At 43.9% G+C, this 26,830-nt stretch overlaps 1 protein-coding gene across 16 annotated transcripts in view; it reads right to left on the reverse strand.

The window, feature by feature from the left end:
• Positions 1 to 532: 532 nt before the first annotated feature.
• LOC120931214 (probable serine/threonine protein kinase IREH1) overlaps positions 533 to 26,830 on the reverse strand; it is a 90,884-nt gene continuing 64,586 nt past the window's right edge. For 11 of the 16 annotated variants that reach the window (XM_040342442.1, XM_040342445.1, XM_040342435.1 and 8 more), the window contains 6 exons: positions 25,981 to 26,112; positions 24,911 to 25,081; positions 23,890 to 24,035; positions 18,989 to 19,127; positions 18,205 to 18,698; positions 17,569 to 17,700 (listed from right to left, as the gene is read on the reverse strand). In XM_040342442.1, coding sequence (XP_040198376.1) covers positions 17,652 to 17,700; positions 18,205 to 18,698; positions 18,989 to 19,127; positions 23,890 to 24,035; positions 24,911 to 25,081; positions 25,981 to 26,112 — 1,131 coding nt within the window. In that variant the 3' untranslated portion in view covers positions 17,569 to 17,651. Of the gene's footprint in view, positions 1,149 to 15,065; positions 15,887 to 15,935; positions 17,009 to 17,568; positions 17,701 to 18,204; positions 18,699 to 18,988; positions 19,128 to 23,889; positions 24,036 to 24,910; positions 25,082 to 25,980; positions 26,113 to 26,289; positions 26,613 to 26,830 lie in introns of those variants that run through there. The other 5 variants (XR_005747843.1, XM_040342447.1, XM_040342441.1 and 2 more) reach the window with 5 other exon arrangements.

The raw sequence follows: 26,830 nt of genomic DNA on the forward strand, positions 1-26,830 counted from the left end.
TTTTTGCGGGATATTTAAACCCTGACTTTAAGGAAAGTATATTCAATGGGGCCATGATATTAAAAAATTGTCAGATCTAATGTTGCCCAGACATGGAATAACAAAGAAAGAGACCACCTTCAAGACACAAGGAGAAATTGGAAGTGAGGGTGGAAAAAAAGGAGACTCATGGAAAAAGTACAATTTAGAGATATTCCAAAAAAAAGCAGAATAAGTATAAGTTCATGACATTACCGTTGAGGGGAGAAAGTCTCTCTCCAAGGGCACATGTGCTACTGTCGACCGTCCACTAAGTCGCAGGCGGCCAAGGGTAGCAAAGGGAGTCCCACGGAACCCGGGGAGCCAACCAATTGAATTACATTCTTACAAATATTGAGTAAAATTTAAAACCTAAGTAATAGACCAAATAGTAATGAACACTTACTAACTGGGGGTTAGTGGAGTACATACCATACTCATGAAGCAGAAAAGCGGGAAATGCAAGATGTCTGCTAGTCATCCTCTAAGTTTAAGTTTAATAATAACCTATTACAACTGAAATTTAAATATAGACCCGACCAAAACCTGGAAATAAGCTATTGGTTATTAACAGTATACTAATTACTATATATTCTATATTGCAAGGAATATAACGGGTTAGGCATGGTAAGAGGAAAAGAGAAGAAAAAAAAAAAAAGAGGAGAACTTGAAAAAAGTCACTGCAACAATAACTTATGCGTTACTGAAATGAAAAAGTTACCAGGCCGTCATAAGGGGGCCAAAATAAGACCAAGACCAACAGGGTCAAGCAAATTCCCAGAGAAAGGGAGTAAGCACAGTTTGTGACCCTATTCAGTCCATAGAGTCACAGGGATCAGGAACAGGTGACAACTTGCGAAGTCTTTTGTTGGGACTGTGGTCCCCATTTTCTCTTGAGGCAGAAGAGGAATTATATTTGTCAGGATGCGAGTTCTTTCGGCGAGAGTCCAAGGCGTCATCAGCCCCACATTCTGCAGAGTGGTTTGCAGATCCATTGCGCTACGGCAAGTATATTTGTGGTTCTGGTATGAGAATCTCACAGAGAAGGGGAAGCCCCACTGGTAAATGATGGTGTTGCTTTGCAATATTTGGAGGAGTGGTTTCAGAGCCCTTCTTTTGTTGATAGTTAGCTGCGACAGATCGGCAAAAAGTTGGTAATTATATCCTTGAAATTGCAACGTATTTTTATGTTTAAATATTTTTTTGGTATTTGAGAAAAGAATCATATAATAAAGCAATACACATGTGAAAACATAACACAGCAAATAGTAGATGAAATTGAATAGGTCAACAATAACCAAAAAGCAGCATTAAGCAATGAAACATATATCATATAATCATATCAATGGACACAGTTAAAAAGGTCCATCAGGGTCAGATTGAAGGATATGACAGTATATTATAGTAGAGAATAACTAATCAAAAAATTTATAATATTAATAAAAGGGGGAGAGTAAAAAAAAAAAAGGGGGGGAAGTGTATTAAAAGATAACATTTAATTGCAAACCAGGTCAATTAACATTAGAACGTTGAGTCAGGTTTTGAAACTCAGCCGACTTGGTAAAGCTTGTCCAGCAATTCCACTTATCATGGAATTTAGTAGGGGAATTCAATGATTGAAAGATCAGTTCCTCTATTTCAGCAATCCGTCCAACCCTTCGAAGCCATTCCAAAATGCTAGGAGGGGAAGTGTCTCTCCAGTGTGTCGGGATGAAGAGTTTGGCTGCATTAATCAGTTGTAAAACTATTGTATTTCTGTATATGTGGTGGGGTAATGAGGTGTGGTGAAGCAGGAACTGGGCAGCGGAGAAATCTGGAGAGTGAGAGGTAATAAGAGGGATAATATGGTGGACATCTTTCCAAAAGCGTTGTATAGCAGGGCAGTCCCACCAAATATGTAAGAGGGTCCCTAAAGAGGATTTGCAGCGCCAACATGTGGGAGGAGTGGCAGGGTTGAATTTATGAATGACATAGGGTGTCCTATACCATCTGGAGAACAGTTTATATCCATTTTCCTGAATAAGGACATTTATGGAACCTTTATGAATATTATCGAGAATATGACGCCAGTCATTGGTAGAGAGGTGTAAATCAAGATCTCTCTCCCAATGCAGGGTATTTCTACCCTCTTTAAATATTGTATCAGAAAACAAAAGTGAATATGTTTTTGAAATAAGATGACGTTGGGGGTTCTCATTGACACATAATTTCTCAAATGGGGTCTTGTGCCTACTGCAAATCAGAGGGGGGTTAGAGTTTATTACAGAATTTAGTATAATTTCGTAGTCCATTTTGGAAATATTGAGGTGCAGCGTATTTTTATGCCTTGCTGCGTTCAGTAGTAGTTCTTTGGTCCGGTAGTAATGAAATTTTGTGATAATATCGCGTGGCGGGCCATCTGTTTTTATTGGAGCGAGGGCTCTGTGTACCCTATCAATTTCAAGTCGTTCCACCGGTATTCCCAGTTGCAGTTCCTGAAAAAGAGCAGTCATTGTGGCCTGTAAATCAATCACTGTTTTGGGGATTCCTCTAATGCTAATATTTGACCTTTTCGCGCAATTTTCGTAATCTTCTAATCTTGTTTGTAGAGTCAAATTTTCCTCTTTAAGGTTGTCGATTTCCAACGAGAAATCGGCTGTACATTTTTCCAAATCGTCAGTCCTTAATTCTAGTGCTGAAGTTTGCTGCCCTAATTCCCTAATCTCCTTAGTAAGGCTTGTGGTGATATAGTCTAAGGTAGCCTTTAATGATTTTTGTAGCAGCAGCTCTATTTGTTCCAATGTTATTTGTGGTGGCAAGTCTTTCTGTAGTGTTTTATCACGGTTCTCCATTATATTCCCTGGAGAGTATTTATTCTGGCTTTGTTCCTTTTAATGGGGCCGGAGCTTCACTGTGTGACACAGCAGGAGGGGCTGTCTGCTGTTTCAGCTCCCTCCCTATTACGTCTGCATAGGATGGCTTCAGCGCCATGACAGGGGCACTGTGAGGCAACTTTCTCACGCCTATTTTCGGCACAAAATGCACTCCAAAACCCCCCAAAAAGGGTACCCTTGTGAGGTAGGTGGCTGTGGGGTCCCTTTGGGTAGCTTTTTGGGCAGATTTCTTTGGGTAGCTTTTTGGGCAGATTTGGGGGTTACCTCTGCCGTTATTAGGCTCCTCCGGTCCGTGGTGTACGGAGCTCTAGGCAGGCATTACTTCACCGCCGAGCTCCGTGCGTCCTTAACCACTTAAGCCCCGGACCAATATGCTGCTAAATGCCCAAAGGCGTTTTTACAATTCGGCACTGCGTCGCTTTAACATACAATTGCGCGGTAGTCCGACGTGGCTCCCAAACAAAATTGGCGTCCTTTTTTCCCCACAAATAGAGCTTTCTTTTGGTGGTATTTGATCACCTCTGCGGTTTTTATTTTTTGCGCTATAAACAAAAATAGAGTGACAATTTTGAAAAAAATGCAATATTTTTTACTTTTTGCTATAATAAATATCCCCCAAAAACATATATACATTTTTTTCCCTCAGTTTAGGCCGATACGTATTCTTCTACCTATTTTTGGTAAAAAAAATCGCAATGAGTGTTTATCGATTGGTTTGCGCAAAATTTATAGCGTTTACAAAATGGGGGATAGTTTTTTTGCATTTTTAGTAATTATTTTTTTTTTACTACTATTGGCGGCGATCATCGATTTTTTTCGTGACTGCGACATTATGTCGGACACTTCGGACAATTTTTACACATTTTTGGGACCATTGTCATTTTCACAGCAAAAAATGCATTTAAGTTGCATTGTTTATTGTGAAAATGACAGTTGCAGTTTGGGAGTTAACCACAGGGGGCGCTGTAGGAGTTAGGGTTCACCTAGTGTGTGTTTACAACTGTAGGGGGGTGTGGCTGTAGGACTGACGTCATCGATCGAGTCTCCCTATATAAGGGATCACTCGATCGATGCAGCCGCCACAGTGAAGCACGGGGAAGCCGTGTTTACATACGGCTCTCCCCGTTCTTCAGCTCCGGGGAGCGATCGCGACGGAGCGGCTATAAACGAATAGCCGCGCCGTCGTCCCAGATCGCTCCCCGCGGGAATCTGCCCACCGCACGCATCGGGGGGGGTCCCGATCGGACCCGTGGAAAGGCAAGGACGTTTATATATACGCCCTTCTGCCTGTCCGTACCATTTTGCGGACGTAAATAGTCGTGCGGCGGGCGTTAAGTGGTTAAACTTGCCCTTTGTGACAATTGCCAGGTAATTCTGTTGTATGATAATCGCTGCAGAATTGCAAAGTGTTGATTCTGCCCAAGATTCCAAAGTGTGAATGGGGCCTGAAAGCTGCAGGGTTTGTAAATGAACAATGAGGGGCGCTCAGACAGGACAGGATTCTTGGGGCGCTCCTTTTGCAGGACAGGATTCTTGTAATTTTCTCATTCACAGACTCCTATGAATGAATGACACAGTGGGGCGAGAAGAGAATTTTTTTTTGACAGCAGATGTGGGAAAATAATTATATCACAGGGAGGGGGCTATAGCGCCGAGAGGTGGATGAATAGGAGCATGTAACATACTACCTTGAGGTGATTTAGTTCGCATTTCCAGCGCTATACAAGTTATTCACTCACTACATCCTAAATACAGGGGTAATGTGTAACCTGCTTCTACAGGTCAACATAGCCTTTAATTTGTTTTTATATTTTTTTACCAAAATATGTAGCTGAATACATATTGGCCTAAATTGATGAGGAAATTTAAAAAAAAGAAAAATTATTGGATATGTTTTATAGCAGAAAGTAAAAAATATTGTGTTTTTTTTTTTTTTTTTTCAAAATTGTTGCTCTTTTTTTGTTTATAGCGCAAAAAATATAAACCGCAGAGGTGATCAAATACAGCCAAAAGAAAGCTCTATTTGTGGGGAAAAAAAGCGCATCAACGTCCAGTGTGCATGAGGCCTAAAGGGGAACTCCAGCTAACATTTTATAAGCAGTTACAGCAACGTTTTTTTTTTTTTCATTTGGGATAAAGGATTTACATAAATGAATGAAAGTTGCCACTTATAAGAACCCCTGTCTGTATTAAATGGTTGGTCTCAAACCTCTAACTGTTTGGATAATTTAGTCTTCTATTGGATTTAGAAAAATAACAGACTTTCTACACGGATCACAAGGTGAAAAAAGGAAAAACAAATGCAGTTACCACATCTAAGAGTTGATGAGATGCAATTTCGTTACATTTTAGTTTTTTGAGTTGAATATCACTTTAAGACTGAAGTTGATGGAGAAATGCCCTTTGCCTCTTTTCTCACCTATATACTATATGAATCAGAAGAAAGCAATGGGTCCCCTGACTGGACTTTAAAGGCACAAGGGTGTAAACCACAAAGTGGATAGACGTTTTTGTAAAAAATAATAAATATCATTTATTATATAAGTACAAAACAGATTGGGCCAGATCCACAAACGAGTTACGCTGGCGTATCTTCTAATTTGCTCCGTCTGAAGCTGTGCTAGATCCGACTGGCGTACGTCTTGGTACGCCGTCGGATCTAAGGTGCATATTTACGCTGGCCGCTAGGTGGCGTTTCCGTCGATTTCCGCGTTGAGTATGCAAATTAGCTAGATACGCCGATCCACGAACGTACGCCCGGCCGGCGCATTTTTTTACGTCGTTTCCGTAAGGCTTTTTTCGGCGTATAGTTACCCCTGCTATATGAGGCGTACTCAATGTTAAGTATGGCCGTCGTTCCCGCGTCAAATTTTGAAATTTTTACGTCGTTTGCGAATACGGCTTTGCGTAGAATGACGTTCACGTCGTAAACATTGGCTTGTTGCGGGTTCATTTTGAGCATGCGCACTGGAATACCCCCACGGACGGCGCATGCAGTTAAAAAAAAACTTCATTTACGTCGGGTCAAGACATATTAACATAAAACACGCCCCCATCACATACATTTGAATTGCACGCCCTTACGCCGCGAAAGTTACACTACGCCGCCGTAACTTACGGCGGAAATTCTTTCAGGATATAAAAAAAAAAGCTGTAAGTTACAGCGGCGTAGTGTATCAGAGATACTCTACGCCGGACGGATAGAAGCGCCGTGCTTCGTGGATCTGGCCCATTATATTTAAAACATTGACATGATGTGGAATGAATATAGACTAGAATATAATTGAGTTCAAAGTGCAAACAAGCATTGTAGGACGTGATTCTTCAAAGTATACCCGACTTTTCTGAGAGATGCCTCTTTCCTCAGGGGTGTAGAGAAGAGTCAGTCATTTGTCTATAATGGCCCAGATTCAGGTACATTTGCGCGATATTTGCGGGGGAGCAGGGCAACGATTTTGCGCTGCCCTCGATTCACGGAGCAGTAGCTCCGTAAATTGCCCGGCGTAAGCGCGCGCAATGTAAATGATCCCGCCGGGGGGACATTGCTGGATATACGGGGGACATGGCTGGATATACGGGGGACATGGCTGGATATACGGGGGACATGGCTGTATATGGGGGGGACATGGCTGCGTGTGGGGGGACATGGGTGCATGTGGGGGGACATGGCTGGATATGTGGGGGGACATGGCTGCAATATGTTTGGGGACATGGCTGCGTATATGGGGGACATGGCTGGATATGTGGGGGGACATGGCTGCATGTGGGGGGACATGGCTGCATATGGGGGGACATGGCTGCGTATATGGGGGACATGGCTGCATATGTTTGGGGACATGGCTGCATATGTGGGGGGACATGGCTGCATATGTGGGGGACATGGCTGCATTTGGGGACACATTTAAAAAAGTATCGGTATCGGCGAGTACATAAAAAAAAGTATCGGTACTTGGTCCTAAAAAAGTGGTATCGGGACAACCCTAGTTACAACATTGGTATATCAAAGTACAGTTTTAACCTGCCAAGATAAAAGAAAAAAAGGGAACATTTTGGAAACATAGTTTAGCATTTGTGACATTATTTCTCCATTCCTCCAGAGGAAAATCCCTCTAGGAATGGTTTAAAGCATATTGCTTCATTGAGCCTTGGAGGCAGGGTTGCCCGGAGTGTATATATCCAGCGCAGCTCCAGCTGGAGGAGAACTTTGTTCCAGTCTCCTCCCCTGGAGCTGGGGTGGACCCGATCAAGAATGAGAAACTTGACATTTGGGAACCTTCCTTCCATGTACCAATTGTGTGTGCCGTCCCAATGGGAGATCTGGGTCGTTGCTTTTCATGCTTTTAATGTGTCTGTAGGCTTGTTGCCAAAGTTGTAACTTGGTTTTGCCTATGTAGAAGCAACCACAGTCGCCGCAGCACAGCATGTATATCACTCCAATTGTTTTGCAGTTTGCAAAATGTTGTGGGCGGAATATCTGGCTATTGGGAAGAAGTGGGTGTTTGCCTGTGTACATGTACCTGCAGTATTTGCAGGCACCGCACATAAATGTGCCTCGAAATTTACATGAATCCGATCGTGATTCACCCTTGTATTCACTGGTGATAAGTTGGTCTTTGATAGATTTAACCCTTTTCAAAGAAAAGAGTGGGTATTCGGGTATTGACTTAACGTGGGATCCATTGAGAGCAGATGCCAGTATTTCCTAATGATGTTACTAACTGTATGGTGTTGGCTATTGTACCTGGTTATAATGCGTACTGGATTGCTATCACATTTGGATTTTGTCGAATGTAGAATAGTGTTTCTCTCCTGTGTGAGCACTCGTTTGTATGCCCGCTTTAAACAGGAGTGCGAATATCCTCGTCGCAGGAGTCTATCTCAAAGTTTGAGGGCCTGATCTCTAAAATCCGTGTCCCCAGAACAGTTGCGTCGGATGCGCAGGTATTGTCCATAAGGGATGGATCTGATAAGGGCTTGAGGATGGAAACTGGAGGCATGTAGTATATTGTTTGCTGCAGTAGGTTTACTCTATAGATTGCTCCCCAGTTTCTGACCCTTATCTCTATTTACCTCTACATCCAAAAAGGAAATGCGTTCCTTCTCAAAATTCATGGTGAAGGTTAGATTAAATTCGTTTTTATTCATTCTATCTAGGAAAGATTGCAGTAGATCAGTTGGGCCGTCCCAAATCATAAAAATGTCGTCAATGTAACGGTACCAAGATGTAATATGGTCTGTGTACCTGGCTAGTGAGTCGTACAAGAAAAGGGTTTTCTCCCACTCCCCCAGATACAGGTTTGCATATGATGAGGCACAAGGTGTTCCCATTGCAACTCCCTGTATCTGGAGGTAGTGGGAGCCGAAAAAAGAAAAAACATTGTGCATTAAGATAAACTCAAGCAACGAAATGATAAACTCTTGGTAAGGTGGGTCGCCCTGTGCCGATACCTGTATGATATGTTTGATAGCTGCAATCCCTTGGCTATGGGGAATCAAGCTATATAGTGCCTCCACGTCAATGGTAACTAATGTTGCGTGGTCTGGAATGTAGAGGTCTTCAATAATTTGCAAAAAATGAATGGTGTCTTTGACATGTGAGGGCAGCTTCGTTACCAAAGGCTTTAGGAATTCGTCCACGAGTTTGCTAGCGTTGTCACGCAGTGCGCCCCTTCCGGAGATGATTGGTCTCCCTGGGGGGTCAATAGAATTTTTATGCACTTTGGGAAGCGCGTAGAAGGTCGGCGTGACAGGAAATTTTGTGCGTATGAAGTCCCATGTAGTTTTGTTTATTGTGCCACTAGAATATGCCGAATCGACAATTGTGTAAAAATCCATATTGTATTTCTCTATTATGTCTGGGGTAATCCGTCTGTACCATGACTGATTTTTCAATATTTTGTGGCACATTGTTGTATATTGTTCATTGTCGAGTATTACAATATTCCCACCCTTGTCGGCTGGTTTAATAGTGATGGAGTGGTTTGAGGAAAGTTTCTCAAGTGCCTGTGTCTACTCTTTCTGAGTTTTGTTTTTAGGTCTGAGTTTGGCAACATTTTGATTTACAAGTCTAAGGAAGGCAACTGCATTAGGATTAATGCTGGGTGCCGGACAGAAGTCAGACTTTTTCTTGAGTTTCGAGCGTGCCGTGTTTGACATGGCAGGTAAGGCATTAGCATTAGTTTCTAATAGTGCTGGATCCGTTGGATTTTTTTGAGATATCTCTCTTGTTTTCCTCCAAGAGGGAATTTAGTTGGGCAAGAGCTTGCATTTCCTGTGGGGTAAAAGATGAGTCTGATTGTTTACTGTAAAGACTTTTTAATAGAAGCTTACGGATAAATAGTTGAAGATCTTTGTAGATCTCAAATTTGTCCAAACCATGGTCGGGACAAAAATTGAGTCCTTTGCTGAGGATATGAGTCTCAGTAGGAGAAATTTTATAAGATGACAGGTTGATGACATTCAATTGTATGTCCATCACGCTGTCATCATCATCTTTATTTGTATATGTCATGGAGCTGGTGTTTGTGTGTCTACTTTGGGGGATAGGGATCGTGTCTGGGCTAAAATTTGCTCTAAAAAAGAAGAGTCAATGAGTGAGCGATTTGGTTGACTGGTCGACAGTGACTTGTTGGAAGATGATGAGTTCATCTGTGTGTATGCTGCTACAAGTGCAGTAGTGTTGTTAGGTGCTATTAAGTTGTCCTGTGTCAGGGAACTAGAGTTGTTACCCTGTCGTGCCGAAGACGTTGTGTTGTGCGAGGGATCAAGACTGAGCTTTTTGGCTTGTTGTGTTTGTGGTGAATCACCATAGTGTTGACGTTTAGTGCTCTGGCTTGCTTTGCCAGGTAATCGTGACAAGTGTCGGGGGATAGTAGACATTTGGGAGGATACTTGTCCTTCTCCAGTAGGTTGTTTCTTAACTCTATTAGGAACATATTTGGTTTTATTCCATTTGTAAGCTTTTCCATTCTGAAATGCATTTTGATCTCTCCTAAATTTGTTTCTTTTTTTAATCAGAATTTCCTTGTTAAACATTTCAAGGTGTGCCTTTAATTTAACCTCTTTTTCAGGAATAGATTTGTGAGTCTTAAAGCGCCTGTAATTTTTCACAAGTATTAATTATCTCAACATCCAATGCTACGGATCTCTGACTGTATTCTACCATCAATAATTCCATTAGATTTAGTGAGCAGGAGTGTAATACTCCTTCCCATTTAGACTTGAATTCTGGACTCATCTCATGCAATGTGGGGAAAATCTAGACCCGAAAGCCCATAGGATTGATTTTTGCACTAATATAATCCTGAAAGGATCGGATGTGCCAAAATAAGGAGGACTTTCTCTCCAGCATTCTGGAGAGTTTATAAAACAAAGCTGAAATTTCCACATGTTCGTTGTCCCCATATTGTTTGAGATAACTTTCCATTAAAGTGTCCCATTCCATAGAGAAAAAAGGGGGGGGAGCTGCCACTTATAAGAACCCCTGTCAGTATTGGTTGGTCTCAAACCTCTAACTGTTTGGATAACTTAGTCTTCTATTGGATTTAGAAAAATAATAGACTTTCTCTTCCGTTCATGAATGGACACAGCAGCCTTTGACCTTAGGGTTATATCCGCTTCCTTCCAGGAGAGTTAGGCAGAAAAAAAGCACTTTAAGTGTTAACACTTTCCTCAGTGCAGCTCCTCCAAGGGGGCGTGGTTCCCCCGGGTATAACCCACACCCTGCTCTAGAAGCCTCAGTTTTTCTCTGCCTAACGTGAGGAGAGGACAGGCCCTCTAGAGTCCTGTACTGTGGAGATTTTTTGGCTTTTTATTGTTTTGTTCCTGCATTTTTGAATCCTGTGATTCTTCTATCAACAGCCGACTGGGTGACAGGCTGGGTCTTGACTCTTGTAGTCCCCCCATGTTCGGCCATCGAGCGTGTGTCGTCCACGACAGGCCCCATTGCTCCAGGGGCGGCCGGGGAACTTCATGTTCCAGGGCACACATATGACCGGTCTCTATGGCTTTGTCACAGTGTGTCTGGCCGACAGCCATGCCGTTAGTGGACGTTGGTTCTGTCTGGGATACCTCCAGTCGGTGGTCGCAGGACGGGCAAGTAGTGGCCCCTTGCTCAGGTAAGGTGGTATGGCTGGTGTTTTCCCCTGGGAGGTCGACTGAGGGTTCACCCTGATTTCCTCTCTCCCTTATTTCCTCTCCCTCCTTCCCCAATTTGGGTAGCGGCTGTGAGGGGGGGCCTTCTGAGGTCTCTTTATTGCCACCGGGGCCTGTGTGTATAGCAGGGGCTGTGTTTTTTACTCTGGGGGTGCTGCTGTGTAGTGTGAGGTGTTTGGTGCATCACTGTGGAATTTAAACTGCGCCACGGCCGCCATTTTGCTGTGGTCGTGGTTTACATAGCTCGGTGGCCATTTTCCTGTAGCCCGCTGGTGATTTTTACCTCAGACGGCGGCCATCTTGGAAATGTCTTGGCCTCTTGTGTCAGTTTTAGCGCTGCAAAACGCCTCAAATCTTCCTGGAGGTGACAGACGCAGCACTGCCAGCACATTAGAGCACACCTAGGGTTTTCAGCTCTCTCTGCAACCGGGTGAGGTGGTGAGTCCCTGGGAGGCCTTGCCTTATATTTTTACAGCCGGGAGGTGACCGGTGGGGTGTTCTGCCTTGCAGTACACAGCGGTGGGGCAACATGGACCTGTCTGAATTATACTTAAATGCCCCTGCCGCATCTGTTGAGGCAATGTCGGTGAAGCAGCTAGTGCCCAGAAGGGGGGTACAAAAGCGCCTCCCTGAGCCTGCTTCTGGGGATATCTGACACAGATCTGGTCTGACATGTCAGACGATGAAGGCTTAACCCACACGGACTGTGAGGATGACGCTGCCCACTGATGGGAGGGTGGAGGCTGTGGCCCGCTCTGTTCACAGTTGTGGGTTCGGCTGTGAGACTGGTTGTGGCCAGGTCTCTGGTGTCGCAGACACTGACTGAACGGGCAAAGTTGTTGCTGGAGGAGCAGGATGTTTCAGAGACCTGCAAGGGCCTGGCTGAACAATTGGTTCAGGGTCTAGAATTTGTCTGAGTCGGCCCTGGATACTCTTCCCTTGCTCTCCAGAGCCTCCGACTATGCGGTGGTACTATGCCGCCTTGTGTGGCTGACATGCTGGTCTGCGGACCAATCCTCCAAGAAGGCCTTGGTGGATTTGCCCTTTAAGGGTGAACAGCCTTTTGAGGCATCCCTGGATGACATTAAGGATGCCACAGGTGGTAAGAGCACACTGCTCCCACAGTCTGGGAAGGGCTAGGAGCCTCGCCGTAGGCAAGGTCCCTCTTTTTACTACCCCTAAGCGTTTTTTTTTTTCGTGCGGCTGGAAAAAGTTTGCGAGGTGCTAAGGCGCCCCCTGCAAGGCTAAAGCACCCCTGATTCCGCAAGCCTGCGGACAAACCTGCTTCCGCATGAAGGTCTGCCCCCGCCCGTGTCTCGAGTGGGGGGCCGGCTTTGCGAGTTCACGGCTCGGTGGAGGTCTATTCTCTCTGACTGTTGGGTTTGCAAAGTAGTTTCCTTGGGGTACAAGATAGTGTTTCTCTCTTGTCCACCAAACAGATTTTTTCCTTCCTACCTCCAGCTTCCTCCGGTTCGCCGGCAGGCTCTGTCAGGGGCTGTCCAGGATCTTCTGGTCAGGGGAGTGATTGTACCAGTTCCCTCGTTGGAACGGTTTCTGGGGTTTTACTCCAATCTGTTCATAGTACCCAAGGAGGAAGGGGTCCGTACAATCCTGGACCTCAAGGCCCTCAATTGTTTTGTCAAGGTGCATAAATTCAGGGTGGAGTCGATTCGCTCGGTAATAGCGCTCCATCAGGGGGACTTCCTGGCGTCCTTGGACATCATGGATGCGTACCTACATGTTACCATATGCACAAAGCACCAGAGGTTTCTGCGCTTTGCGGTCGGGGAGGACCATTTTCAATTTGTGGCCTTCTCGTTCGGCTTGGCATCGGCACCACGGGTTTTCACCAAGGTGCTTGCCCCGATACTGGCCCTGCTGAGACAGCGGGGGATTGCTATCATGGGATATCTGGACAACCTTCTGCGAGCTTCTTCAGGCTCAGATTTAGAAGAGGACGTGGCTATCACGTGTCAGACTCTCCAAGAGTTCGGCTGGCTTCTGAATATCTAGAAGTCCGTGTTAGTTCCGTCTCAGAGACTGGAATACCTGGGACTAGTCCTGGATTCCGCGGAGGCGAGAGTTTTGCTCCCAACGGAGAAACTTCAGACTCTGCAATCTGTAGTGTAGCAGTTGTCGACCCAGAAGTGGTCATCTCTTCGATTTTGCATGAGGGTTCTGGGTCTGATGGTGGCCTCTTGCAAGGCGGTTCCGTATGCCCAATTCCACACCAGGGTGCTGCAGAAGGAAATTCTGTCACGTTGGGACAAGGTCACGTCATCTCTGGAGTACCAGATTCAGTTGAGTCAACTGGTCAAGTCTTCCCTGGTGTGGTGGCTGGCGTCTCCAATGCTTCGGACTGGGAAGTCGTTTCTGCCGTGCCACTGGATCGTGGTCACGACGGATGCCAGCCCCTCTGGTTGGGGGGGTGCGTTTGGGGCACCCAGTCTGCCCAGGGGCGCTGAACTCAGGAGGAGTCCCGCCTGCCAATCAATATACTGAAGCTCCGAGCAATCAAGCTGTGCCTTGCCAGGTGGTCCCTGGATCTGCAGGGCCGACCGGTCAGGATCCAGTCTGACAACGCTACGGCCGTGGCTTACATCAATCATCAGGGGGACACACGGAGTTCAGCTGCAGCGATGGAGGTCGCGCACATCCTTCGGTGGCCCGAGAGGTCCGTTCCGGCTCTGTCGGCCATGTACATTCCGGGTGTACAGAATTGGCAAGCCGACTTCCTAAGTCGCCAAACACTAGACCAAGGAGAGTGGTCACTCCTCCCAGAGGTGTTTAAGAGTCTGTGCCAAAAGTGGGGCACTCCCAGACGTGGACTTTCTAGCGTCCCGTCTCAATCAGAAGGTGCCACGGTTCCTGGCCAGGTCAAAAGACCCGTGGGCGGACGCATCAGACGTGTTGGTGGCACCTTGGGGTCGCTATCGCCTAATCTACCCCTTCCCTCCTCTGAAGCTTCTTCCTCGCTTGCTGCGCAGAGTGGAAGCCGAAAGGATTCCAACAATCCTGATCGCCCCAGATTGGCCGCTCCTGGTCCGCGGACCTGGTGCGTCTAGTGGCAGACGCCCCCTGGCGTCTTGCCCTGAGATTAGATCTACTGTTGTACGGTCGGATCTTCCACCTGCTTTACAGTCGCTGGATTTGACGGTGTGGCTGTTGTGAGCCAGGAACTGAGAGGCCGAGGCCTATCGGGCTCGGTGGTCTCTACCATGCTGCGTGCACGGAAGTCTATTTCACGTAGGATTTACCATCGTACGTGGAAGGCCTACATCTCTGTGTGAGGAGATGAAATGGCACCCTCGTACATATGTGGTGTCCAGGATTCTGCTGTTTTTACAGCGGGGAGTGGATCATGCTCTCGCCTTAAGTACGGTTAAGAGTCAGATTTCGGCTCTGGCTGTTTGCTTTCAACGACCCTTGGCGTCGCACTCTTTGGTGCGTACGTTTGTACGGGGGGTCCGGCATGTGGCCCCTCCGGTGCGCCATCCACTACCCCATGGGACTTGTATTTAGTCCTTTCGGTGCTTCGGGATGCTCCCTTTGAGTACATTCGGAAGATCCCCTTGTTGACTCTGTCACAAAAGGTGGTTTTTCTGGTAGCAATTATCTCGATCAGACGGGTGTCTGAACTGTCGGCCTTGTCTTGCAAGGCTCCCTACTTGGTCATCCATAGGGATAAGGTGGTGCTGCGGCCTCAGCCGTCTTTTCTCCCAAACGTTGTTTCAGCTTTTCCCTTTAATGAGGACATTGTTCTTCCATCCTTACGTCCTCGCCCACGCCCCCTGGGAGGAGCAGCACTGAGGAAAGTGTTAACACTTAAAGTGCTTTTTTTCTGCCGAACTCTCCTGGAAGGAAGCGGATATAAACCTAAGGTCAAAGGCTGCTGTGTCCGTCCATGAACTCAGAGAAATGGATTTTACAGTGAGTACAAAAATCCTATTTTCTACACGGATCACAAGGTGAAAAACAAATGCAGTTACCACATCTAATGATAAATGAGATGCAATTTCGTTACGTTTTAGTTTTTTGAGTTTAATATCACTTTAAGACTGAAGTTGATGGAGAAATGCCCTTTGTCTCTTTTCTCACCTATATACTATATGAAAAGTCATTATAATCCTTACTTGCTGCATCTGTCCTTTGCTTCTTCCAGGGTTGTCCCTCACATTCATCCTGTTGGGGGGATTTCCTCTTCTGTCCAGTGCCATTGTTGGCTGCGGAGCTTTCCGATCTCTCCTGTCTGCTTTGCTTTCTTGGAATTTCTCCTGTCTCTGCAAAGCGATCCGCACTGTCCTCTCTGCTTCTCTTCCTTGGAGCTTTGCCAGCAAGGCTCCTTGTGTCCTCAGAGTCACGTGTGACTCCTCAGCTCTCACTAGGGCTATAAAATATTTAATCTCTGCCGCACTTTCTGGTCTTCACATCCAGCCCTGTAGGTGTGACACAGCGGGGCTTTTCCTCTTTTCTGATATCTCTTCGCTTCCCGGTTTTAGGTGGTTCCAGTATCCCCTTTATACTCCTAGGTGCATGTGGTATGAATGGCGTTCTGTGCCTTTTTGGTCTATGAAGGCGGTTATATTTAAACCAATCCTCAAAAGGGTCGCTTTCCATCATCAGAATCATGTCTGACCTAGCTTTCTTAACATCGGTATAAAATATTTCATCTCTGCCGCGCTTTCTGGTCTTCACATCCAGGCCTGTAGGTGCGACACAGCTGGGCTTTTCCTCTTCTCTGACATCTCTTTCCTTGCTCCAGGGAGGTTGTAGCTGGTGTAGGGGTGCAGACTGGCACTGATTGACTTTAGGTAGTCCAAATGTGTTTGTTCGGGTGGCCCCTGTTGAGAGAGATTTCAGTACAGGAATAGTAAAGACAGGAACACTGTGTATCTGAAATTCTCTGACTTTACTGATAATATTAAGACAATTATATGCATTACAAAAGGGGAGGGGACGCAATAAGATAAGTTATTATGGCTTACTCGTTAAAAACAGACCTTCTATTCATTAAAAGGGCTTAGGAAGTGAAAAACAACAGCTGCATAATATAATTGAAAAAGGAGGAAAGTACAAGATGGGGAAAATATAGATAAAAAAATATAATACAGTTCTAGCAATTAATAAGGAATGTCTCACATGTAATGGACTATATAAAAAAACACCTGTGAGAACAATAACAAAAAGATACATTTCTAGCAATTACTAAGGAATGTTTCGCATGTATAATCTTTTGTTCAGAGATACAAACTACAAGAAATTATGTGTGTAAGGCCTTTTAGAATTCTACTAAAATGAGTGAAATAACACTGCCTCTGAAACTCTTAACCCCTTACAATCAAAAAAAACCCTGCGAAAAACCCCTGCCAAGCATGATCCAATTGGCTACAGCAAGGAAAAAAAAATCCTTCCTGATCCCCCGAGAGGCAATCGGATTTACCTTGGATCAACTTTACCTATAAATGTCACTACCCAATCATTTTATGTACATGTACAAATTGGTTCGGTAGATTTGAGTGGAGGGTATACTTCCCTCTTGCATATATGCTGGTAAATGATTTTTGCTGTGTGGTGTAAAACCTAGGGTTAATCTCTACCTTCAGAACTCTCCTTATGATATGTACTGTAACTACCTAACTTTTTTTTTGCCTACCTTACTACCTAGCTAACTTTTTTTTTTTTTTTTTTTTCTTATCCATTTACGGTTGATGGACTTGGGAAATGGTGGTAGATACTTGGGAAAGAGCACTAGGTCTTTAATGCCTTCCACCATTTTGTGTCCATTTCCCATGAGCTGCACGACCTGGTATGTTTTGGCTGCATATTGATTAATGAAAGACTCTCCATTTATCGCAGAGAAAGTTAAAACCATCGAACAGCCTCTGCTCCTCAGCTGAGATGGCCTCTTGTTGGTCCATGAAGCTTTCAAATTCTATTTTGTGCTGTGCCATTATCCTTAAGCTCTGAAATAGAGAGAAATTAAATCCATGAATGATTAGAAGAAAAGCCTCTATGACCTCTGGTGGCTGTTACCCCTGTATGGGCCATCCAAGTCCATATGACAGTGAGATGCAAGATACATGACTGCTCACCGACAAAGATATGGATGTTCACTATTAGAGTTGTGCAGATTAATTTCTGAAAGGTTTATATTTGTCCCCTTATTTCACTTCACTCGCATCTATTTATTCATCAGATTGAGAGTCGGGGTGAGAGCTCAGCTTCACATACACTGTCTCCCAGCTCCTGAGTGTACAATAGCCTCAAATAACAGAGCCCTATAGCTAACAAATGTAACTCCTCTCCCAGGCATAAAACTGATGTGTCAGATGTAAAGTAAAGCTAAAGTAGAAAGTAAAAATGCTGCACAATTCAGAATATTCAGATTCTTTCATTAATCTGACCTTAATGGCTTCTCTTTAAGCAACCCCCCCCCCCCCCCCCCAAAGTGTCATGTTGGTCACAGCCAAATGTCTGGAGACAGGCAAAGCACACCACACATAATGCTGACATTTCTACTTACCTTTCGCACTCCAAACATTTTGGGGTCATCAGAATTCTTCTCCACCTCCTCCCAGTCCACGCCTTGGAAAAATGGGTGCTCTCTTATGTTGATAATGATCCATTTGCGCATGTGGCAGTTTTTGCACAATAACTGTGGGGGGGAAAAGAAAAGCAAAAAACATAAGAAGACAGTAAAGGCATAAAAATTCTAAAATGTCTATTTATAAAGCCCTGCGGTCTCCACACGGCGCTGACAATTTACATCCTAGTAAATGTAGAGTGCAATTACTATTGCGACAACACATCAACAGTAGGGTAAAACTAACCTGTCTCACGACGGTCTAAACCCAGCTCACGTTCCCTATTAGTGGGTGAACAATCCAACGCTTGGTGAATTCTGCTTCACAATGATAGGAAGAGAGGATGATGTGTTCTCTGCATAATGCTGCAAAGAATATTTCCTTATAGGAGGAGAGTGATGTCACATGACTTGTTTCAAGGTCATGTGACAGGTTTTCTCCACCTTCTAGCATACTTTATCATTAGGTGGAATGTGGCTTCACTTGTTTCAGAGTTCTGAAGCAAAATACAAACCACATTTCTAAAGCATTCTGGCTGATTGGCTACTTTTCTTATGGAGTCACTTCACATGTACTTTGCGTAGTAAGTCCAGGAGGTCAGGATCAGCATCTTCTGGATATTCCGGCTCATCATCACGTATTGCATCCATTGCCTTGTCTTGGTCGTCATAATCATAAAATGGGTGAAACTGAAAGGCTGTCTCAAAGAGTAGGATTCCAAAGGAGAAGTAATCTGCCGTATATATAACATCATTAACATCAAAAATGTATATAAAGCTTCAACCAGGGGGTGTATACGGTAGACTCCCTCTGGAAAACATAATACAACATTATTGGTAGGGGGATTAGAGGTCATGTCTCCTACCTGAGGGCACAGTGTCACAGAGCCCCAGGAAGATCCAAATATGTTGTATGTATGTTTTGGCTGCATATTGATTAATGAAAGACTCCATTTATCGCAGAGAAAGTTAAAACCATCGAACAGCCTCTGCTCCTCAGCTGAGATGGCCTCTTGTTGGTCCATGAAGCTTTCAAATTCTATTTTGTGCTGTGCCATTATCCTTAAGCTCTGAAAAAGAGAAAAAATAGAGAAATTAAATCCAGGATCAGCATCTTCTGGATATTCCAGATCATCAACATGTATTGAATCCATTGCCTTGTCTTGGTCGTCATAATCATAAAATGGGTGAAATTGAAAGGCCGTCTCAAACAGTAGGATTCCAAAGGAGAAGTAACCTGCCGTATATATATATATATGTGTGTGTGTATGTATGTGTTCTCTTTAATCCGGGCATAATATGGTGAATAAATGCCATAATCATGATCACATTGGACAAGTAGATGAATGGTTTTACTTACCTCCGGGGCCCTGTAGACATATGTTCCTGCTGCCTCTGTCTCTGTCCTTGTCCCAAACATATTTGTTAATGCCAGACCAAAGTCGGCCAATCTTATATGACCACGGGAATCGAGAAGAACGTTATCAGGCTTCAGGTCCCTGTGAAGAAAAAGAATGTCAGCTCTGCAGCTCATACAATTCTTACATTATTATAGCATTCACAAAGCTCCCTTTTCCTAGCACTGCCTTAACACAGAATGATATGATTCAGCAAACAATCATTTCTTTCATGAACTGATTGCAGTACATGAGCTGTATGATTATGGAATAATTGTATTAGCCAGAATTGAACAATCCGTCCTGGTGGAGAATTCAATAAAATGGATGTTTTTCTTTACCTTGTGAGTGAAATGATGCGATGTACTTCCAACCTTCCTCTTCTCGTGTGTACAGCCAGCAGAAGGACCGACATTGGGTGTGGAAGAAAGATCAGATAAGTGCGCGCTCGCCATTGTCACTAATGACATTTAATAACGTATAAAACAGAAACACATATTACGGAGAGTGGAATTCTCTTCGAAATATAGGGATTTTTTGGGTGAGGTGCTGTTCGTGATATTTAAGGTAAGCACACCAAACACGTATGTTTTAGAAAAGTATCAAAAAAGATTTTAATTTTCACATAAAAAATATTTCCATATAAAACAAGTTGTATGATATGACCACAATAAATTATTAGAAGTGAAAGAAAGAGAGTATTGTTTGCAGATTGACGACTAGTTTTGCACTGTTGTGCTTCTTCAGGGCTTGCAATTCATTCTTTCTGAATTTTAATGGTCTGTGTGTGACATAAAAATACGTCATTAGTACATCATGGCGAGATACATTGTAGTTCATTTCATAATCTTGATAACAAGAGAGAATACAATACAATAGCTGTGTGCTTACCAATTCCTTTAACAACTAAGTCAGAGCAAAATTGCTTAAACGTCAACCGATGAATCCCAGCGAGGTGAAACAGAGCAGCACTATGCCTAGACCAGTGGAAGCCAGATCCAATTGGTCATGAAAGTGCGAGTAATGGGGTGCTAGGACAGCCAGCGGGGTCCAAGAATGGATCTGTAAATATTTGATATTTAACTATAAACAATATATAAAGGTATACATCTACAACTGTGATGAAGACACTTTATATATGCTGGATGACATGTAACAATAATCATAGGGGAGGGGGAAACCACCTGATGGACAACTAGTGTTCAGTTCCAATATAGCAGCCCAAAGAGGGTTTTGGGAAGCGAGCAACTGCTAGAAATTATTGATTTAAATATAGTCCACGGTTATAGATATATATATAATCATCCATGCAGGTAGGGATATAGGGCCAAATCCACAGCCAGCCGCCGTAACTTATCTTTTCCCATTTAAGTTTCACTGCCGGAAAATTTCTACCTAAGTGCCCGATCCACAAAGCACTTACCTAGAAATTTTCGGGTGTGTAACTTAAATTCCGCCGGCGCAAGGCGTTCCTATTCAAATGGGGGCGAGTCCCATTTAAATTAGGCGCGCTCCCGCGCCGGACGTACTGCACATGCTCGTGACGTCATTTTCCCTAAGGGCATAGCGCGGTTTTACGTTACGCCGAGTTTTGTGAATCGCGCCGGGTAAAAAAAGTTGCGTCGGGGGAAAAAAAAGATACGGCGGAAAAAGAAAAAAAAACAGCGTCGCGGGTAAGAAGGGTCTACTTTTACAAGGTGTAAACAGTTTACACTTTGTAAAAGCAGCCCTAAAGTTACGCAGGCAAACTAATACTTACGGAGAAAAAACGAAGCAGAAAAGCTTTGTGGATCTCCGTAAGTGCTAATTTGCATACCCGAATCGGCATTTCGACTCGAAATGCCCCCAGCGGCGGATGCGGTACTGCATCCTAAGATCCGGCAGTGTAAGTCTCTTACACATGCCGGATCTTCTGTCTATCTCTTGGAAACTGATTCTGTGGATCAGTTCCAAAGATAGAAACAGGGATACGACGGCGTATCGCTTTTGAGGATCTGGCCCATAGTGCTTTAAGGAGTATATAACAAAGGCTACTAAGGGAATAAGAATAAATCTAATGATAATTAAATAGGACTAGTGTTAATATCCCAATATAGATATGATTGAGGCTGGGCTTAATAAAGCAAACTAAATGCCCCAAACATTAGGTATAACACATGGTAACAAATATAATAAACATAGAGTAATGCCCATATGACTAAGTTCAATTTATAACTCCTTTCAGATATTCAAAAGGGGTAATTACCATGCAAGGAAGATGGATTTGAATAGGAGGGAGACAGGGTAGATGAGCGCTCAATCATGAGCTTGTCCAGAGGTTCAATGTTCCTCCACCTTTGCTGGCGTGTCCTGTTTGCTTCAAGTCGGCGACTGACATGAAGGCTGTTAGCGCCAGCTTAAATAGCTACACCCCCACCGGAAGTGAAAAGGCCAAGTCTGACCTCCGGCTTCACTTCCGGTCCCGTGTGTCCCAGGTGTAGTGCGCACGCGTGCGTTGCGTTCCAGCGTGCTGAGGCACGCATGGAACGCATATTGGAGCGCATTGCGTCCCATAGTTGGTGCACATAGTGTGTGGTATAAGAACCACAGCACCATTAGACCGGCGGCGCGCGCACATCCTGTCAGTATGAACCGACAGAAATGGGAGGCGCTACAGGGGGAGCGCGCCTCCCTCTTGGGACATACAATTACCTGCACAAACTATTGCAAAGCACTGCTTCAATAATCACAGCGCTAGGAGAGACCGGACAGCGCACTGGCTCAGTAGTTAAAACGGAATAATACTAAATTTACAACATATTACTGAGGTACAAAAAACAAACATGTAAACATTAAGTTGATATGCTAATTCGCAATACAGTGATTTCTCTTAAAAAGGGGGCTAATATAGCCGCTATACACATTTTTGTTTTTACATAGCTTTGATGGAGGGAGCATTTTGTGTGGTTAGTCAGGAAAGCGAATAAGGAGGAAGCTGGCAATATTGAATAAAGAAACAGACAGTTAGTATACAGTTACAGTTTACAAAGACAGGGAAATATCATGGTAGCATAACAATCCGTGCCAGTCAACATACATTGGTAATTCAATTAACTATAGGTGGGTATCTACCCAGGCAGTAATAATATCAATTATTGTATCAGTACATAACGATATAACCTAATAAGTATAAAAATCCAGTAGATGGGTGTTATACTTTCTCTCCTACAGAAACGGTTTATCTGACAGTGAGGGGTTAAGACCTGGTGGGTAGGTTGCCCTTTGGTCAAAGATCCAGCGTGCCTCACGTTGCAATATTTTTTTTGTCAAAGTCTCCACCTCTCTCTGGGAGAGGGATGACTTCTAAGGCAAAAAATGAAATGTAGGAGGGGTCATAACTGTGGTTTAACCCCACATGTTTGCATATTGGGGTGTAAAGCAGTCCTGTGTCCAAATAGTACAAATGATCCTTTATTCTCTTTGCAAACGGTCGTTTTGTCTTGCCTATGTAGAATGCACCACAACGGCACTTGGCTAGATAGACAATGCCAATTGTGGTGCAGTCTGCAAATGTCTTGGATTTCAAAAATCCACCTCTAGGTAATAGGCAGCCATCACCTTCCTGAATCCATGGGCAAAAATCGCAAGACCCACATTTATAGGTACCAAGTACCTCAGATTTTTCCATAGCTAGTACATCAGGGGAAAGGTGACTATGTATTAAACCATCTTTGGACCTAGATTTTCTATACACAATTTCCGGTTTTCCTGATACATATTTAGAAATTATGGGATCCTCTGAGAGAAAGTGCCAGTTGTTATTGATCAGGTGGCGGAAAACATTTTGATGGGTACTAAACGTCGTTACAAGCTTAGTAGTACAATTCAGTTCCTTTTCCTTCTGTTTGAACAATAGCACCTCTCTCGTATTTAATTTTGATTTGGCGTACGCCTTTTTGAGCACATTTTGCTATAGCCTCTTTTGAGTAACCGTAGGAATAGGGCATAGGCCTCTTGCTCAAAGTCCTCCTCTCTGGTGCAGTTACGGCGAAGTCTAAGATATTGGCTATATGGTATGCTTTGTACTAGTGATCGTGGGTGCGAACTTGAATAATGCAGGATGGTGTTACCTGCTGTCTCTTTTCTGTACAGGTTGCTATATAATGTACCGTCCTCATTCAAAAAAAGTCTAAGATCAAGGAAGGGGATGCTTCTAGTGTCAGATTGAATGGTAAATTTCAGGTTAAACTCACTCCTCTGGAGTGCAGATACTGGAGACCACAAAGCATTTCTGCTGCCAGGATCCTGATGTCAAGTGCTGGATGTCTATATATCACTTTAAATAGATCTCCGCCGCATAAATAATCCATAACGAAGAATAGGTGGCCCTGAAGAAGAAAATACAGACAGGTCATTGAATGAATTTCAGTTAGAAGCTCTGAATCAAACATTTAAATTTTCTACCAAAACACGCTGCATGACATCTATCTCTCTATCTCTATATGGCTCTATCTAGGTTTTCTTCTCTTCATGTACAGATATAAGTGACACCACTCCACTATTTGCTGTAGGGTCCCCTTTTTAGGTAGTCGCTGCAAATACTGATTAATTTTGATTTGGCGTACGCCTTTTTGAGCACATTTTGCTATAGCCTCTTTTGAGTAACCGTAGGAATAGGGCATAGGCCTCTTGCTCAAAGTCCTCCTCTCTGGTGCAGTTACGGCGAAGTCTAAGATATTGGCTATATGGTATGCTTTGTACTAGTGATCGTGGGTGCGAACTTGAATAATGCAGGATGGTGTTACCTGCTGTCTCTTTTCTGTACAGGTTGCTATAGGCAGTAGGGGGGGGGGTTGTAAAATGATTGAACTGTTAAGATCATTACCTGTGCACTACTCCTCTGGAGTGCAGATACTGGAGACCACAAAGCATTTCTGCTGCCAGGATCCTGATGTCAAGTGCTGGATGTCTATATATCACTTTAAATAGATCTCCGCCGCATAAATAATCCATAACGAAGAATAGGTGGCCCTGAAGAAGAAAATACAGACAGGTCATTGAATGAATTTCAGTTAGAAGCTCTGAATCAAACATTTAAATTTTCTACCAAAACACGCTGCATGACATCTATCTCTATATGGCTCTATCTAGGTTTTCTTCACTCCATGTACAGATATAAGTGACACCACTCCACTATTTGCTGTAGGGTCCCCTTTTTAGGTAGTCGCTGCAAATACTGGAAGGTTCCATGTGGAAAAGACACCTATACTATACTCAGAAGTACTGTACTTTCTTTTGGTATGGTGTCCCTGGTGTCTTCCCTTACATATGACTAATCTAATATATGGAACTCCTGGTAAGTCTTAAACATCAATGGACTCCAATGCTGTATTCACTACACCTATTTCTTAAATACTATCAGTAAAAATAGCAAAAGATGTTTTTCCGTTAACTTCCTATTCCTCGTGGCAGGTTTTATATTGGGAGAGGAACAGGTATCAGTGTGACCAGTCAGACTACATTACATTGTATAGCGCTGCCCAATGCGCTGTGATAGTTATCAGTGTTGTGAAACACTGTTTTACCAGAAGGCTGGGGGCGGGGCGGTGACCAAGCTCAATTATTTCACTACGGCAGTAAAAAAAAGTCAGGTCGCTGACCCGAAAACATTGTCTGGCAGGGCTGCTTGATCACAAGACTGGCTGAATAAATTGAGAAAACTTTTGACAGGCGAGACATACATGTGTCCCACCCGCATATTACACTGCCTGTGCGGAGTTCTGCTTTAAAATGCAGACATGCAGATGTCAAGAAGCAATGTTTGCGCTATTGTATATTACACTTTATATACAGTTTACCATTCATTTGATATTTTTGGCTTTGAACTTTTCTAGAAATAGACTTTCCTCCGTTTGAAACGCTGCATAGGCGCGGGTACAGAAAGGGCTGCCCCCCGCCATCTCCAGAACTTGGCGTTCAATGATGAGGGAACCTGGGTCATCGGCTATCATTGAGCTCTTGCTTATCATCTTTATGGCTACCAGTGTATCACTCTCTCGGTGGGTTGCTGCTACCATCTGTAAGAGAGGGATGGTTAGTACATCAAATTTTCTATGTGCTCTACCCAGGGATGGACTGGCCATAGGGACTACAGGGAGTTTCCCGGTGGGCCGATGGCTCAGTGGGCCGTTTTTTTTAAAAACATAGATGCTGCTTGGAAGACTTTTTGTAACGACCTGGCAGCGCCCCAGTGTGAAAGCACTCAGGCTTTCACACTGGGACTGCAGCGGAAGCGTTTTACAGGCGCTATTTTTAGCCCAAAAGCGCCTAAAAATGCCTCAGTGTAAAAAGGGGTCCTACACTCACCCCCTCTATTTTACACTCACTCTCTTTTTCTTACACTCACCCCCCCCCCCCCTCTCTTTCTCTCTCTCTCTCACCCTCTCATGATATACAATAATGGATGTAGGGGCCTTTTGGTGGGCGTGATTTTTATTTTATTGAATTAAAGTGGGCCGGTCTGGATGAAGTCCAGGGACAAATTTTTGTCCCAGTCCAGCCCTGGCCTCTACCTATATCATCATTACTAGACCTAATTTCTTGAGGCCCATAAAATATCAGGACAGTACAAATCCCCAAAATACCAATGTACTACCCTGGGGGGGGGGGGGGCTCAGCTTCACATACACTGTCTCCCATCTCCTGAGTGTACAATAGCCTCAAATAACAGAGCCCTATAGCTAACAAATGTAACTCCTCTCCCAGGCATAAAACTGATGTGTCAGATGTAAAGTAAAGCTAAAGTAGAAAATAAAAATGCTGCACAATTCAGAATATTCAGATTCTTTCATTAATCTGACCTTAATGGCTTCTCTTTAAGCAAAACACCCCCCCCCCAAAGTGTCATGATTGGTCACAGCCAAATGTCTGGAAACAGGCAAAGCACACCACACATAATGCTAACATTTCTACTTACCTTTCGCACTCCGAACATTTTGGGGTCATCAGAATTCTTCTCCACCTCCTCCCAGTCCACGCCTTGGAAAAATGGGTGCTCTCTTATGTTGATAATGATCCATTTGCGCATGTGGCAGTTTTTGCACAATAACTGTTGGGGGGGAAAAAGAAAAGCAAAAAACATAAGAAGACAGTAAAGGCATAACAATTCTAAAATGTCTATTTATAAAGCCCTGCGGTCTCCACACGGCGCTGACAATTTACATCCTAGTAAATGTAGAGTGCAATTACTATTGCGACAACACATCAACAGTAGGGTAAAACTAACCTGTTTCACGACGGTCTAAACCCAGCTCACGTTCCCTATTAGTGGGTGAACAATCCAACACTTGGTGAATTCTGCTTCACAATGATAGGAAGAGAGGATGATGTGTTCTCTGCATAATGCTGCAAAGAATATTTCCTTATAGGAGGAGAGTGATGTCACATGACTTGTTTCAAGGTCATGTGACAGGTTTTCTCCACCTTCTAGCATACTTTATCATTAGGTGGAATGTGGCTTCACTTGTTTCAGAGTTCTGAAGCAAAATACAAACCACATTTCTAAAGCATTCTGGCTGATTGGCTACTTTTCTTATGGAATCACTACATACGTACTTTGCGTAGTAAGTCCAGGAGGTCAGGATCAGCATCTTCTGGATATTCCAGATCATCAACACGTATTGAATCCATTGCCTTGTCTTGGTCGTCATAATCATAAAATGGGTGAAATTGAAAGGCCGTCTCAAAGAGTAGGATTCCAAAGGAGAAGTAACCTGTCGTATATATATATGTGTGTGTGTATGTATGTGTTCTCTTTAATCCGGGCA

The sequence above is a fragment of the Rana temporaria genome, chromosome 3, assembly GCF_905171775.1.
Source record: "Rana temporaria chromosome 3, aRanTem1.1, whole genome shotgun sequence".
NCBI classification, from domain to species: Eukaryota; Metazoa; Chordata; class Amphibia; order Anura; family Ranidae; genus Rana; species Rana temporaria.